Raw genomic sequence first — 13,112 nt, forward strand, 5'->3', positions numbered from 1 at the left:
TGTACTTTCCCCCACAATCAATTTTAGAATTTTTCCATATGCCAAAGAAACCTTATCCCATGATTGCTCACATCCCAACCATGTAGCCCTCCCAGCCCCGGATCTATTCTTTGCCTTTATAGATGCACCTACGTGGGACATTTAATACAAATGGAATCACTAAAGATGAGGTCCTTTGTGGCTGGGATTTCTTTCATTTGGCATAATTTTTTCAGGTTCTCTCATGTTCTAGGATGTGTCAAAAATTTTATCACATTTTATTGATAGCAATATGCTATTGTATGTATATGTAGCATTTTCTTCATCTCACTTGCTATACTTTTAATTTTATTATTGATTATGAATAATGCTTCAATAAACATCCATGTATAAGTGTTTATGTGAACACATTTTAATTTCCTTAATAATATATGGGAGTGAAATTTCTAGAAAATATACTAACTGTATGTTTAATTATTTGAGGAAGGCTATATTTTTCTTGACATTATCAAAAGCACCAAAAAGTCATTAATTTATCCCAATATTCTAACAGTTTCTATAAGCCAATAAAGCACTTGGTATAGAAGCTACATTACAAGTGATTTTTTAATTGTGAAGCAGGGAATCACAAAGCCCAGATTGGCTCTGAACTCACTATGTAGCTGAGAATGACCTTGAACTTCTGATCCTCCTGTATCCAATTCCAGAATGCTAGGATTACAGTCTTGCATCACCATGACAGGCTGCTATGACTTAATTTTTAAATTTAATTTGTAGTTGACCCAACACCCTGGATGTCTACTTCTCAGATGAGGAGAGAAAAATCCTCATTAATATTCACCATACCTCATCTTAGCTGGTTTAAAAAAATTAAGGCCTGGCATTTGCTGCATGCCACCTTAACAGATATTCATCTTATGATTGTAATTGAGCCAAAAGGTTAAGCCTCACAAAACTGAGAAGTTTTATTGTGAGATCACACTTCAGATGCAGGAGGATTTCAAAACAGAAACAGATGCCAGCTTTCTGCTTTTCTGCATTGGCCTAATTTTCAGGTGAGATTGCTCCCCTCAACAGCAGAGGGAGAGAGAGAAAAGAGAAAGAGAGAGAAAGAGAGAGAGAGAAACTGCTTTTAAATGCTCATTATTTCAGACACCAAAAGGAATTTATATCAGTACCTCCCTAAAAATGTTAGCTGGCCCTGTGGTGGTGGGAAGGCATATCATTCCTACTGCTGGTTCAAGAGAATGGCAGGGGGCTGGAGAGATGGCTTAGTGGTTAAGCACTGGCCTGTGAAGCCTAAAGACCCCAGTTCAAGGCTCAATTCCCCAGGACCCACGTTAGCCAGATGCACAAGGGGGCGCACGCATCTGGAGTTCGTTTGCAGTGGCTGGAAGCCCTGGCGCTCCCATTCTCTGTCTGTCTCTGTCTGCCTCTTTCTCTGTCTGTTGCTCTTAAATAAATAAATAAACAAAAACTTAAAAAAAAAAAAAAAAGGAGAGAGAATGGCAGGGAGGTGAGCCTGGTTACATGCCTGTCCCCATGGTGGGATGGAGGGGTCAATGACTGATAGCCACACTAGGTAAAACACAAGAGATTAGCAAAAGCTGGGCGTGGTGGTGCACGCCTTTAATCCTAGCACTCGGGAGGCAGAGAGGTAGGCCACTCTGAGAGACTCCTTAGTGAATTCCAGTGAGACCCTACCTTGAAAAATAACAAAAAAAAAAAAAAAAATTAGCAAGAGGAAAAGTATGCCTATAACACAGAAAATAAACAACTGTCCTGTATACTTTACATAGGGATTAGATTCAATATCATCACTGGGCTGGTGGGATGGCTTAGCAGTTAAGGCATTTGCTTACAAAGCCAAAGGACCCAGGTTCAATTCCCCAGGACCCACGTTAGCCAGATGCACATGGGGGCGCATGTGTCTGGAGTTCATTTAAAAAAAAATATCATCACTGTCATTTATGTCATTATCAGTTTTCTCTTTTGAAGTGAGGAGGGTAAGTTAGACACAGTCTTACACCATCGCCCAAGCTGGCCTCCAACTCACAGTTCTCATGCCTCAGCCTCCAGAGTGCTGGATTATAGGCATGAGTCACCATGCTTTAGTCTCTTTATAAATTTTCCCTATATCTTAGGAATGTTTCTTTCTTTTTCCTTTTTTTTTTTTTTTGTTGTTTTGTTTTTGTTTTTGTTTTTCAAGGTAGGGTCTCACTCTAGCTCAGGCTGACCAGAAATTCAGGGTGGCCTCAAATTCACAGCGATCCTCCTACCTCTGCCTCCCACCCAATGGCTGCTGTTAAAGGCATGTGCCACCACGCCCGGCTAGGAAATGTTTCTTAAATTTACCCCAAATTTCACTCATTCTACTCTTTTATTTTTGTTTTGTTTTTCAAGGTAGAGTCTCACTCTAGCTCAGGTTGACCTGGAATTCACCATGTAGTCTCAGGGTGGCCTCAAACTCATGGTGGTCATCCTACCTCTGCTTTCTGAGTGCTGAGATTAAAGGCGTGTGCCACCACGCCTGACCTCATTCTACTTTTTGAAAGATCACGTCTATAATTTGACTCCTGATCTTTTGGTTTCTATGTCAATTTGAAGAAATGATTTACATATTTTAAATGTCTATTATGAGTCTACTCTGCCCTGGATATTGTACTAAGACAGGGACTCTGTCTTCAGAAAGATAACTGTCTGATAGAATAAGAAGTAAATAAACAAAATATCACAATCAAGTAGCATGATTAAAATAACTTCAGGGGGCTAGATAGATGGCTTAGCAGTTAAGGTGCTTGCCTGCGAAGCCTAAGGACCCAGGTTTGATTCCCCAGTACCCACATAAGCCAGAAGCACAGGGTAGCATATGTGTCTAGAGTTTGTTTACAGTGTCTAGAGGCCCTGGAGACCCATTCTGTTTCTTTTTTACTCTTTCCCTCCTCCCTCCTTCTTTCTCTTTCAAATGAATTTTACTTTATTTTATTTATTTATTTGAGAGAGAGACATAGATAGAGATAGGGAGAGAGAATGGACATCCCAGGGCCTCCAGCCACTGCAAATGAACTCCAGATGCATGTGCCACCTTGTGCATCTGGCTTATGTGGGTCCTGGGGAATTGAACCTAGGTCCTTTGCTTTGCAAGCAAGCGACTTAACTGCTAAGCCATCTCTCCAGCCCCTACCCTCTCAAATAAAGAAATAAAATATTTTTTAAAATAAGTTCAAGGAAGGCTGAGGAGATAGCTCCTTGGGAGCTCACTGCCCCACTAACCTAGCCTAATTGGTGAACTCTAGTCCAATGCGATTCTCGGTCTGAAAGAGCCACATATCTGAGGAACAACACTTGAGTGTTTCCTCTTGCCTAGGCATGCAAGCACACACATGTATGTGCACCCACACACATATAAACATACACATACACATGCGCACAGCTACACGCACTATAAAAAATAAAAGAAACGTAAGACTGGGGAGTTCAGATGTGCACAGGCAGGACAGAGGACTGAGAGAATACTGGAGAATCACAAGATTGTTTAGGGGATAACTATAACCACAATCACAAGAGACAATGAGAGCCAGCTGGTTTTTTGTTTGTTTTGTTTTTTTTTTATTTTTTATTTTATTTTATTTTATTTTATTTTATTTTATTTTATTTTTTGGGTTTTTTGATATATGGTTTTACTCTAGCCCTGAAATTCACTATGTAGTCACAGGGTGGCAATAAACTGGTGGCAATCCTCCTACCTCTGCCTCCTGAGTGCTGGGATTAAAGGCATGCGCCATCTTTTTGTGATTGAAGAGGAAGCTCAGCTGTCACCTCCTCAGAGATTTTCTGTCCTCCTAGTAATTGATCTTGGGCTAAAAATCCACATCTTTTTTTAAATTTGTTTTGTTCATTTTTATTTATTGAGAGTGACAGAGAGAGAGAGGGAGAGAGGTAGATAGGTAGAGAGAGAGAGAATGGGCACACCAGGGCTTCTAACCACTGCAAACGAACTCCAGATGTGTGCGCCCCCTTGTGCATCTGGCTAACGTGGGACCTGGGGAACCGAGCCTCGAACCGGGGTCCTTAGGCTTCACAGGCAAGCGCTTAACTACTAAGACATCTCTCCAGCCCAAAATCCACATCTTTAAGGCAGTAACTCAAATGTTACATTCTCAAGTGAGCCTTCCCTGGTTACTTCATGGAAGGAAGCTCCTCTCTTCCTGTCTCCCTTCCTCCCTTCTGTTGGCGCTACCTGTAAGTAGTTCTGCCCCAGCTGTCTCAAGAGGTCCTAGAGTAAATCAGGTGTAGAAGGTTAACTGAAGGAAGGACTCATCTCTGGAGTTATTGAAGAAATTGTCACCCATGCTTTGGGATCACGCACACTCTACTATGCTCCCTCACGCATGCTCTTCTAACTAAGTCCAATAACCTCACTGGTTCACTCAGCTAGACTTGAGTGGATTCATTGCTTTGTTCTGTCATCAATACCCTCTCTCGCGTGAGTAGACATTTGTTCATCTCTGCAGGAAAAAGGCCATACAATAATGTGCTTTAAGGGCTGTGGCGGTTTGATTCAGATGTCCCCATGAGCTTAGGTGCTCTAAATGCTAGGTTCCCAGTTGATGGAGATTTGAGAATTAATGCCTCCTGGAGGCAGTGTATTGTTGGGGGTGGGCTTATGGGTGTTAGAGCCAGTTTCCCCTTGCCAGTGTTTGGGGACACTCTCCTGTTGCTACTGTCCACCTTGTGTTGGCCAGGGGGTGATGGCCACCCTCTGCTCATACCATCGCTTTCCCCTGCCATCATAGAGCTTCCCCCTCCAGCCTGTAAGCCAAATACCGCCCCCCCACCCCGCCACACACAATCTGGTCAGGTGATTTCTAACAGCAATGCAAACCTGACTGCAACAAGGGCATAGGTCAAAACCTGATTTTTCTGGTTTTATTTTCTTCTATCTTTTCCTGTACTTACAGTACTTCTTATCCTTTTTCTTGAGATTTTAAACAAACGAGAGGGTGGAAAAAACTCAGGAGGGGAGATTCTCACAGTTTATTTTTGTTGTGTTTCTTTCAAATCTCCTTACATGTTTATATTAGATACTACTGTGAGTCTCAAGTTATCCCCAGAATCCTAAAAGGGATTATTAGCATAGTTGTGGCTTTCCCCTTTAAAATAAACCCCATCTTACTTGGAATTTGTATTCCTCAAGGGACTGTCTTTTTCCAGATACACATAATACTAAATATTTTAATCAAGTATGTGATCAAAAATATTTTCCATTTTACTTCTTTTATTTATTTAATGGATTCATGTTACCCATTCTTTTTAGAAAAAAATTAATTTGGAATAACAGCTTGACTTTCATATTCCAAAATATGAGAAAATAAGTTCTTATTGCTGGAACATATAAAATGTCAGTGTAATGGTATGATCATCTGCAGAATAGAATGGGTTTTAAATTATGTATATTCATGTGAAATGAATTGTTTTCATGATGCCTATAACACCATTAAGGAGTTCAGTTTAGTGTAGGTATTGAGCAAGTTATATAGCTTCTTCTTAGATTCTTAAATGACTTCATCTTTCTCTCTCATAACTCAATGGGGTCAGATAATCCCACCTGCCTGCCTCCTTGAGTCCTGCAACACCAAACTCAGGGGCTGTTCCTGCTTTTACAACAAGCTCAGAAAAGGCCTCTGCTCTGAGTGCTGGTGTCTGGTCCTTCTAAGTATTTGTCTGCTTTTCCTTCTGTTGTTCTCTTCTCACATTTGCTGCTCCTGGCTCTTATTCTCTGTCTGGGATCTGGTCACCCACAAGTTCTGGTGTCATGACTGGCCCTGACTTCCCTGCTAATGTGCATCCTGGCTTCGATTGCTCCCGAGGTTTCTCACCCCCACACTGCTTTTTATTCCTTTCAACTCCTGCATCCAGCCACATTCATTTGAGTTCTATAAGTTGGGGGCTGATTCATTGCATCTGTCAGTGTTTAAAGACAGTTGAGTGCGAAAGCTGAGGATCAAGAAAAACCAAGAAAAAGACACAAGTTACCAAAACTGACTCAAGAAGAAATAGAAAATATGAACAAGAGTATGACAAATAAAGAGATAGAAACAGTAATTTTTTCAAGTGCCCACAAATACAATCTGAGACCAAGATGTCTCCCCCATACAATTCTACTAAATATTCAATGATGAATTAATACCAATTCCTCATGAACACTTCAAAAAAGAAAAACAAAAATGCCAGGCATGGTGGTGCATGCCTTTAATCCCAGCACTTGGAAGGAAGAGGTAGGAGGATTGCTGTGAATTCGAAGGGAAGAGGAAAGAGCACTTTCCAAATCATTCTTTGATATCAAAACCAGACAAATATAACATGAACAATGAAACTAAAACATCCTCCTGTTTGGTTTCAAATAGACAAGAAGAGGGAATAAACACATTAGATTAGAAAGGAAGAAGTAAAACTAGTTTTGAAGATGTCAGCCATGATCTTGTGTGTAGGAAATCCTGGGGAATCCACCAAAAGTCTTTAAGAACTAGTCAAGGGATTAAAGAACGCTGTAGTATGCAAAATCAGTATGCAAAAGTTAAATTTACTGTCTTTCTTTTGAATTATTTATTTGTGTGTCTGCATATATCTCTAGGTGTGGTATGTTGGAAGCATTACTACAGTGTGTGTAGAGGTCGAAGGGCAACTTGGAGGTGTCTGTGTTTTTGAGACAAGGACTTTTGCTGCTGCAAACAACCTGCCAGACTGCAAATGAGTGTCAGACTAGTTGGTCTATGGTGAGCTTGGTGAGCTCCTCCTGGCTCTGCCTTTCATTGGTGAAAGCACATTGGAATCATAGGTGCATGCACCACTTTGCACCTGGCTTTGCATCTGACTTTTGATGGGTTCTGGGAAATTAAACCTGGACTGACAGGCTTTGCAAGTAAGTGCCTTTAACTGCTGAGCCATTTCCTCAGCCCAAATTTACTATCTTTCTACACATTTCTAATGATGAATCCCAAAACAAAATTAAGAAAGTAATCCATTTATGATAGCATCAAAGAGAATGACATACATAAGGACAAATTTGGGCCAGGCGTGGTGGCGCACACCTTTAATCCCAGCACTCGGGAGGCAGAGGTAGGCGGATTGCCATGAGTTCAAGGCCACCCTGAGACTACATAGTTCCAGGTCAGCCTGGACTAGAGTGATATCCTACCTTGAAAAACCAAAGGGGGAAAAAAAAGAGATAAATTTGGGCTGGTAATTGCTCAGTGGTTAAAGGCACTTACTTGCAAAGCCTGCCAGTCCAGGTTCAATTCCCCAGTACTCATGTGAAGCTAGATGCACAAAGTGGCACTAGCATCTGGAGTTTGTTTACGGCAGCAATAGACCCTGGTGTGCCCATATTCTCCCACTCTCTCTCCTCTCTGCTTGTAAATAAATAAAAATATAAAAAGAATAAATTTAATAAAAGGCATATAAAACATATGCTTTTAAAATTAAAACCATTTTCTAAATAAGGTAAATAATATCTAAATAAATGTGCAAGCATTCCATGTTCATGGACCCAAAAACTTAGCATAGGAGGTGGGGCACAAGCCATCACTCTGGTTCCTCGATATAATGGTGGATTAGCAGCTGGTGAATGAGAAGAGTTGGGAGAATAAAGGATAAGCTCTATTACAAAGCAAGAAAGCCAGAAAGAGTACCATAAATAGCAAAGGTGATAGAACTGATGAAAAGCAAGGTATTGCAGATACCCCATTGTTGCCGTGACAGAACACCCAAGCAAAAGCAGCTGATGGAAGGAAGTGTTTATTTTGGCTTACAGTCTCAAGGGGAAGCTTCAGGATGGCTGGGAAAAGATGGTAGAGCAAAGGCTGGTCCTCACAGTTGGTCACAGAAGGTATAAAACAGCAGCAGGAGAGTGAACCAAGCTCTAGCAAGGGGAAGATGACTATTTTACACCACTGAACCCACTCTCAACAACACACCTCCTCCAGCAAGGCTTCCCCTTCCAGATTGCCATCAGCTAGAAACCAAGCATTCAGAACGCATGAGTTTCTGGGGGACATGTGATTCAAACCACCATACAGGGCAACAGAGAAAAGCTCTGCAGCAACAAGAACTAAGCAGCACAGGTCTCAGTCCTGTCTCCCCCATGAGGAGAAGAAAGCAGAGACTATAGCCTAAAGGTAAGCCAAATGGCTCATGAGTATATGAGAAACTATTCTACATTACTATCAAGGAAATACAAATTAAAACTACATCGACACTCCATCTCACCACAGTCAGCATGGCTAGTATCAAGAAAACAATGGCAAATGTTGGAAAGGACAGGGATGGGGTGGAGTTATATGTGACTAGTGGGAATACAAATTACTGCAGCTTCTATGGAAATAAGTATGGAGATTCCACAAAAGCCTAAAATTAGTTCTATTATATGATTCATCTATATCACTTCTGGGCATAACTGAAGAAATATAAACCAGCATATGTGATGGCTAATCTTAGTTGTCAACTTGGTTGGATCAAGAATCAAGTAATAGAAAAACCTCTGGACAGGTCTGAGAGGGTATTTCCTGGAAGTATTAACTGATGAGGGATGACCCTCCCCCAGAGTGGGCAGAACTGTCCAGTGGTGTCCCTGAATGAAGAGTCTGAGAGAAAGGCAGTGCTGTTTTTGTCTGCCTGCCTTCACTCCTTGCTGGTGAGCACATCCACTCTGATGCTGCCATCTTTGGTTGACATCAGAGCCCAGCTTATTCAGCCTTCTAAAGTAAATGGAAAACTATCAGTGTTCCAGGAACCCTCCAGGCCTTCAGTGCCAGATTGACATTGCTGAGTTATCCAGCCCTGTGGACTGTTGTTGGACTACTCAGTCCATATCATGTAAGCCAATTTCATAATTCTCATTTGTCATACATATTCATCTGTCAGTTCTATTCCTATAATACAACTGACTAATACAACATACTAGAAATGCTTGCCCTTCATGTTTATGGCAGCACTATTCACAATAGCCAAAATAAGAAATGAGCCTAGGTGTCTATTAACAGATGAAGGAATAAATAAAATATGGTATGTTCTTTATAGAGTTGTATTCAATCATAAAAAGAACAAAATTTAATTTGTCCTGCCTTTTTTCCCCCTTTTCTTTCTTTCTTGAGGGCAAGGTCTCACTCTGGCCCAGGCTGACCTGGAACCCATTGCAATCCAAGAATCTCAATCTCCCATTTGACAGGATTAAGAGTGTGAACCACCATGCTCACACAGTTTAGGGCCTTTGCCTTATTACTTTGTCTATTCCTTTTAATCTTTACTCATGCATAAATACTTCATGCTAGTTTTGTTTGTGTTTGTATATTGCTCAGTTGGACTTTAGGATTGTTTTTTTTTTTTTTCACCCAACCTGCTATTAGAATCTTTCTTCAAACAACTTGTTTATAATTGCTCTCTTCCCAACCCATTTTCCATATTCTCTCCTCCTTATTATCCTTAACTACAACCTTCCATAGCCCCAATAGCCTCTAAAATCTGTGGGAGCTAACAGTACCACAACTTCCCTCTCACAGATTCCTATGCCACCTCTTTTTTCCTCAAAGTTAATACTAGCCCTCACACTCATTCTCCCATGCTGTTCCTACTTCTGAGTAACCAAAACCCTACTATGCGTCTACCTGCCTTATTCTTTTACCCATCAGCAATTACTGAAATCAAAAGTAACATTGTTGTCAATTTGATGCTAGGATATTTACATAGCAGGCATACCCAATAGCTTGGATCACACCAGTCATTACTCTGAAGTAATACAGAAGCCACATCTGACATCTTGAGTTCCTACTCTGAAGTTACAATTTCTGACTTCACATCTACGAATACAACAGAGAACTAGAAAACACAAGCATTGAAATAACTCAAGATGCAAAAATAAATATGCAATAATCCAAGAAAGACAAAAAGTCAAGACAACATAATTCCTACAAAATTATAAACCCAACAGAAATGACCTCCAGTGAGAATAAATTAGATGAGATACCAAAAAGGGAATTCAAAAGAATAATTGTAAGTATGTTCAAAGATATTAAAGAAGAAAACAAATTCCTGAAGTCAACTTACTAAAGAATGCTGATACAAGATATGAGTAATGCCGGGTGTGGTGATGCACACCTTTAATCTCAGCACTCAGAAGGCAGAAGTAGGAGGATTGCTGTGAGTTCAAGGCCACCCCGAGGCTACATAGTGAATCCCAGGTCAACCTGAGCTAGAGTGAAACCATACCTTGAAAAACCAGGAAAAAAAAAAAGATATGAATAAGGAAATCAAAATACTAAAGAAATAGCAATCTGAAATATTAGAAATGAAAAACATAATAAGTCTTTAGAAAGTCTCACCAATAGAATGGATCAAGGAGAAGACAGAACATCTGAGCTAGAAGACAAGGTGGAAGATTTAAACATCCCAACAAAGAGAAAGACAACTTAATCAGAAAGGTATCTGTGAGAATTTTAGGATATTCAGGACACTACAAAGAGATAAAACTTAAGGATTCAGGGTACAGGGCTAGAGAGATGACTTAGCAATTAAGGCATTTTTCTGTGAAGCCTAAGGACCCAGGTTCCATTCAGTACCCACATAAGCCAAATGCACAAAGGGGTGCATGCATCTGGCGTTTGCTTGCAGTGGCTAGATGCCCTGGTGCACCCAATCTTCCTTTCTTTCTTTCTTTCTTTCTTTCTTTCTTTCTTTCTTTCTTTCTTTCTTTCTTTCTCTCTCTCTCTCTCTCTCTCTCTCTCTCTCTCTCTCTCTCTCTCTCTCTTTATCTCTATCTCCCTCTCTCACTTTCTCTCTCAAAATGGACAAATAAAAACCATTTTAAAAAGAATTCAGGGTGCAGAAGAGGATTTCATTTCAAAGGCATAGTAGGTATTTTCAAGAAAGTCATAGAAGAAAATTCCCCACAAATAGAGAAAGAGATAACAATGCAGATACAGGAGGCATTTAGAACACCAAATAGACAAAACCAGGAAAGAACCTCTTCTTGCTGTATTGTAATTCAGCTACTAAACACACAGACCAAGAAAATATATTGAAAACAGCGAGAGAGAAGCACCTAGTCACCTATAAAGGCAAGCCCATCAGAATCACAGCAGATTACTCAACACAAACTATAAAAGGCCAAAAGAGCTTGGAAAGATGTATTCCAAGTTCTGAAAGATAACAACTGTCAACCCACACTAAGATATCCAGCAAAGCTATCCATCCTAATTGAAGAAGAAACAAGAACTTTCCATGATTAAAAACAGGCTAAAGAAGAGTGGCAGCATGGAGGAGGTGCCCCATGGCTGTCCCGGAGCCGACAGTGCCCAGGCTGGTCGAGGGGCCTCGTGTCAGGGATGTCCCAACCAGCAGCTGTGCGCATCTGGAGCCGGCGCCGCTCTGGACCCCGCCGTGGAGGAAATCAAAGAGAAAATAAGGACAGTGAAACACAAGGTCTTGGTGTTTTCTGGGAAAGGTGGTGTTGGGAAAAGCACTTTCAGTGCCCACCTCGCCCATGGCCTCGCAGAGGATGAAAACACACGGGTTGCTCTTCTGGACATCGATATATGTGGGCCTTCGATTCCCAAGATAACGGGGCTGGAAGGAGAGCAGGTTCACCAGAGTGGCTCAGGCTGGTCTCCAGTATATGTGGAGGACAACTTGGAGGTGACGTCTGTGGGTTTCCTGCTTGGCAGCCCTGATGATGCCGTCATCTGGAGGGGACCAAAGAAAAATGGCATGATCTAGCAGTTCCTCCGAGACGTGGACTGGGGAGACATAGACTACCTCATTGTGGACACCCCACCCAGCACATCCATCGAGCACCTCTCTGTTGTCCAGTATCTGGCCGCTGCACAAATTGATGGGGCGGTGATCATTACGACCCCTCAGGAGGTGTCCCTCCAGGATGTCAGGAAAGAAATCAGTTTCTGCCACAAGGTGAAGCTGCCCATCATCGGGGTTGTGGAGAACATGAGCACCTTTGTGTGCCCCAAGTGTAAGAAAGAATCTCAGATGTTTCCTCCCACAACTGGGGGCGCAGAGGCCATGTGCCAGGACCTGAACGTCCCTCTCCTTGGCAAAGTGCCTTTGGATCGCACATAGGGAAGAGCTGTGACAAAGGCCAGTCATTTTTTGTTGAAGCCCCAGATTCACCAGCCACAAAAGCCTACAAAAGTATAATTCAAAGGACCCAGGAGTTTTGCGGTTCCCATCAGTCAAACAACAAGAACCACGTCAATTCCTGAAATGGGACATTGCTGCAGGCCACATGGACCCCAGCTGCAGAACCTGCAGGGGACAGATAGCTGGAGCCACAAATAAAATGGGACCAGACACTGACATGGTTTGAAGTCACCTCAGAGACACTTTAATCTGTCCACTTTTTCTATTCTGTAGGTACAGGCCATTCTTCACACATGTGCCATTCTAAAATAAACATCTCCCTACACCTGAAAAAAAAAAAAAACAGGGTAAAGGAAGATATGACCACTAATCCAGCTCTAAAGAAAATACTTGAAGGATCCTTTAGTCTAAAGAGAAACAAAAAGACATACATGAGACCACAAGAAAGAATAAATAATGCTCAAGCAATACTTACTGCAAGAGAGTAACAGGAAAATAGCAAGCACTACAGAATCAGGAAGAATGGCAGGAATAAATAGATACCTTCAATAATAACTCTAATATCAATGGTCTCAATATCCTAATAAAAAGACACAGGCTTGCAAAGTGGATTAAAAGGCAGGATCCTTCTGTTTGTTGCCTCCAAGAAACTATTCCATAAAAGGCAGGTACTGATGGGCATGGTGGCACATGCCTTTAATCCCAGCACTTAGGAGGCAGAGGTAGGAGGATTGCTGTAAATTCAAGGACACCCTGAGACTACATAATGAATTCCAGGTTAGCCTGGGCTAGAGCGAGACCCTACCTCAAAAAATAAAACTAATTAAGAAAAGGTACAACTTAGAGTGAAAGAACAAAAAAAATGGTATTTAAAGAAAATGGCCCTGGGAAACAAGTAGGTATTGCCATCCTATTCATTTTTTTATTTTAGAAAGAGCAAGAGAGAGAGAGAAAGGGAGGGAGAGAGAGAATTAGCATGCCAGGGC

At 41.4% G+C, this 13,112-nt stretch overlaps 1 protein-coding gene across 1 annotated transcript; it reads left to right on the top strand.

Annotated features, from left to right (window-relative positions):
• The first annotated feature begins 11,286 nt into the window (after nucleotides 1–11,286).
• On the top strand, nucleotides 11,287–12,241 carry LOC101603611 (cytosolic Fe-S cluster assembly factor NUBP1-like). The gene is given in 1 exon segment (XM_012949770.2): nucleotides 11,287–12,241. A coding segment is annotated over 1 exon segment (819 nt). The 3' UTR covers nucleotides 12,106–12,241.
• The last annotated feature ends 871 nt before the right edge of the window (nucleotides 12,242–13,112 follow it).

This window comes from Jaculus jaculus, chromosome 2 (assembly GCF_020740685.1).
Source record: "Jaculus jaculus isolate mJacJac1 chromosome 2, mJacJac1.mat.Y.cur, whole genome shotgun sequence".
In the NCBI taxonomy this organism is placed as follows: Eukaryota; Metazoa; Chordata; class Mammalia; order Rodentia; family Dipodidae; genus Jaculus; species Jaculus jaculus.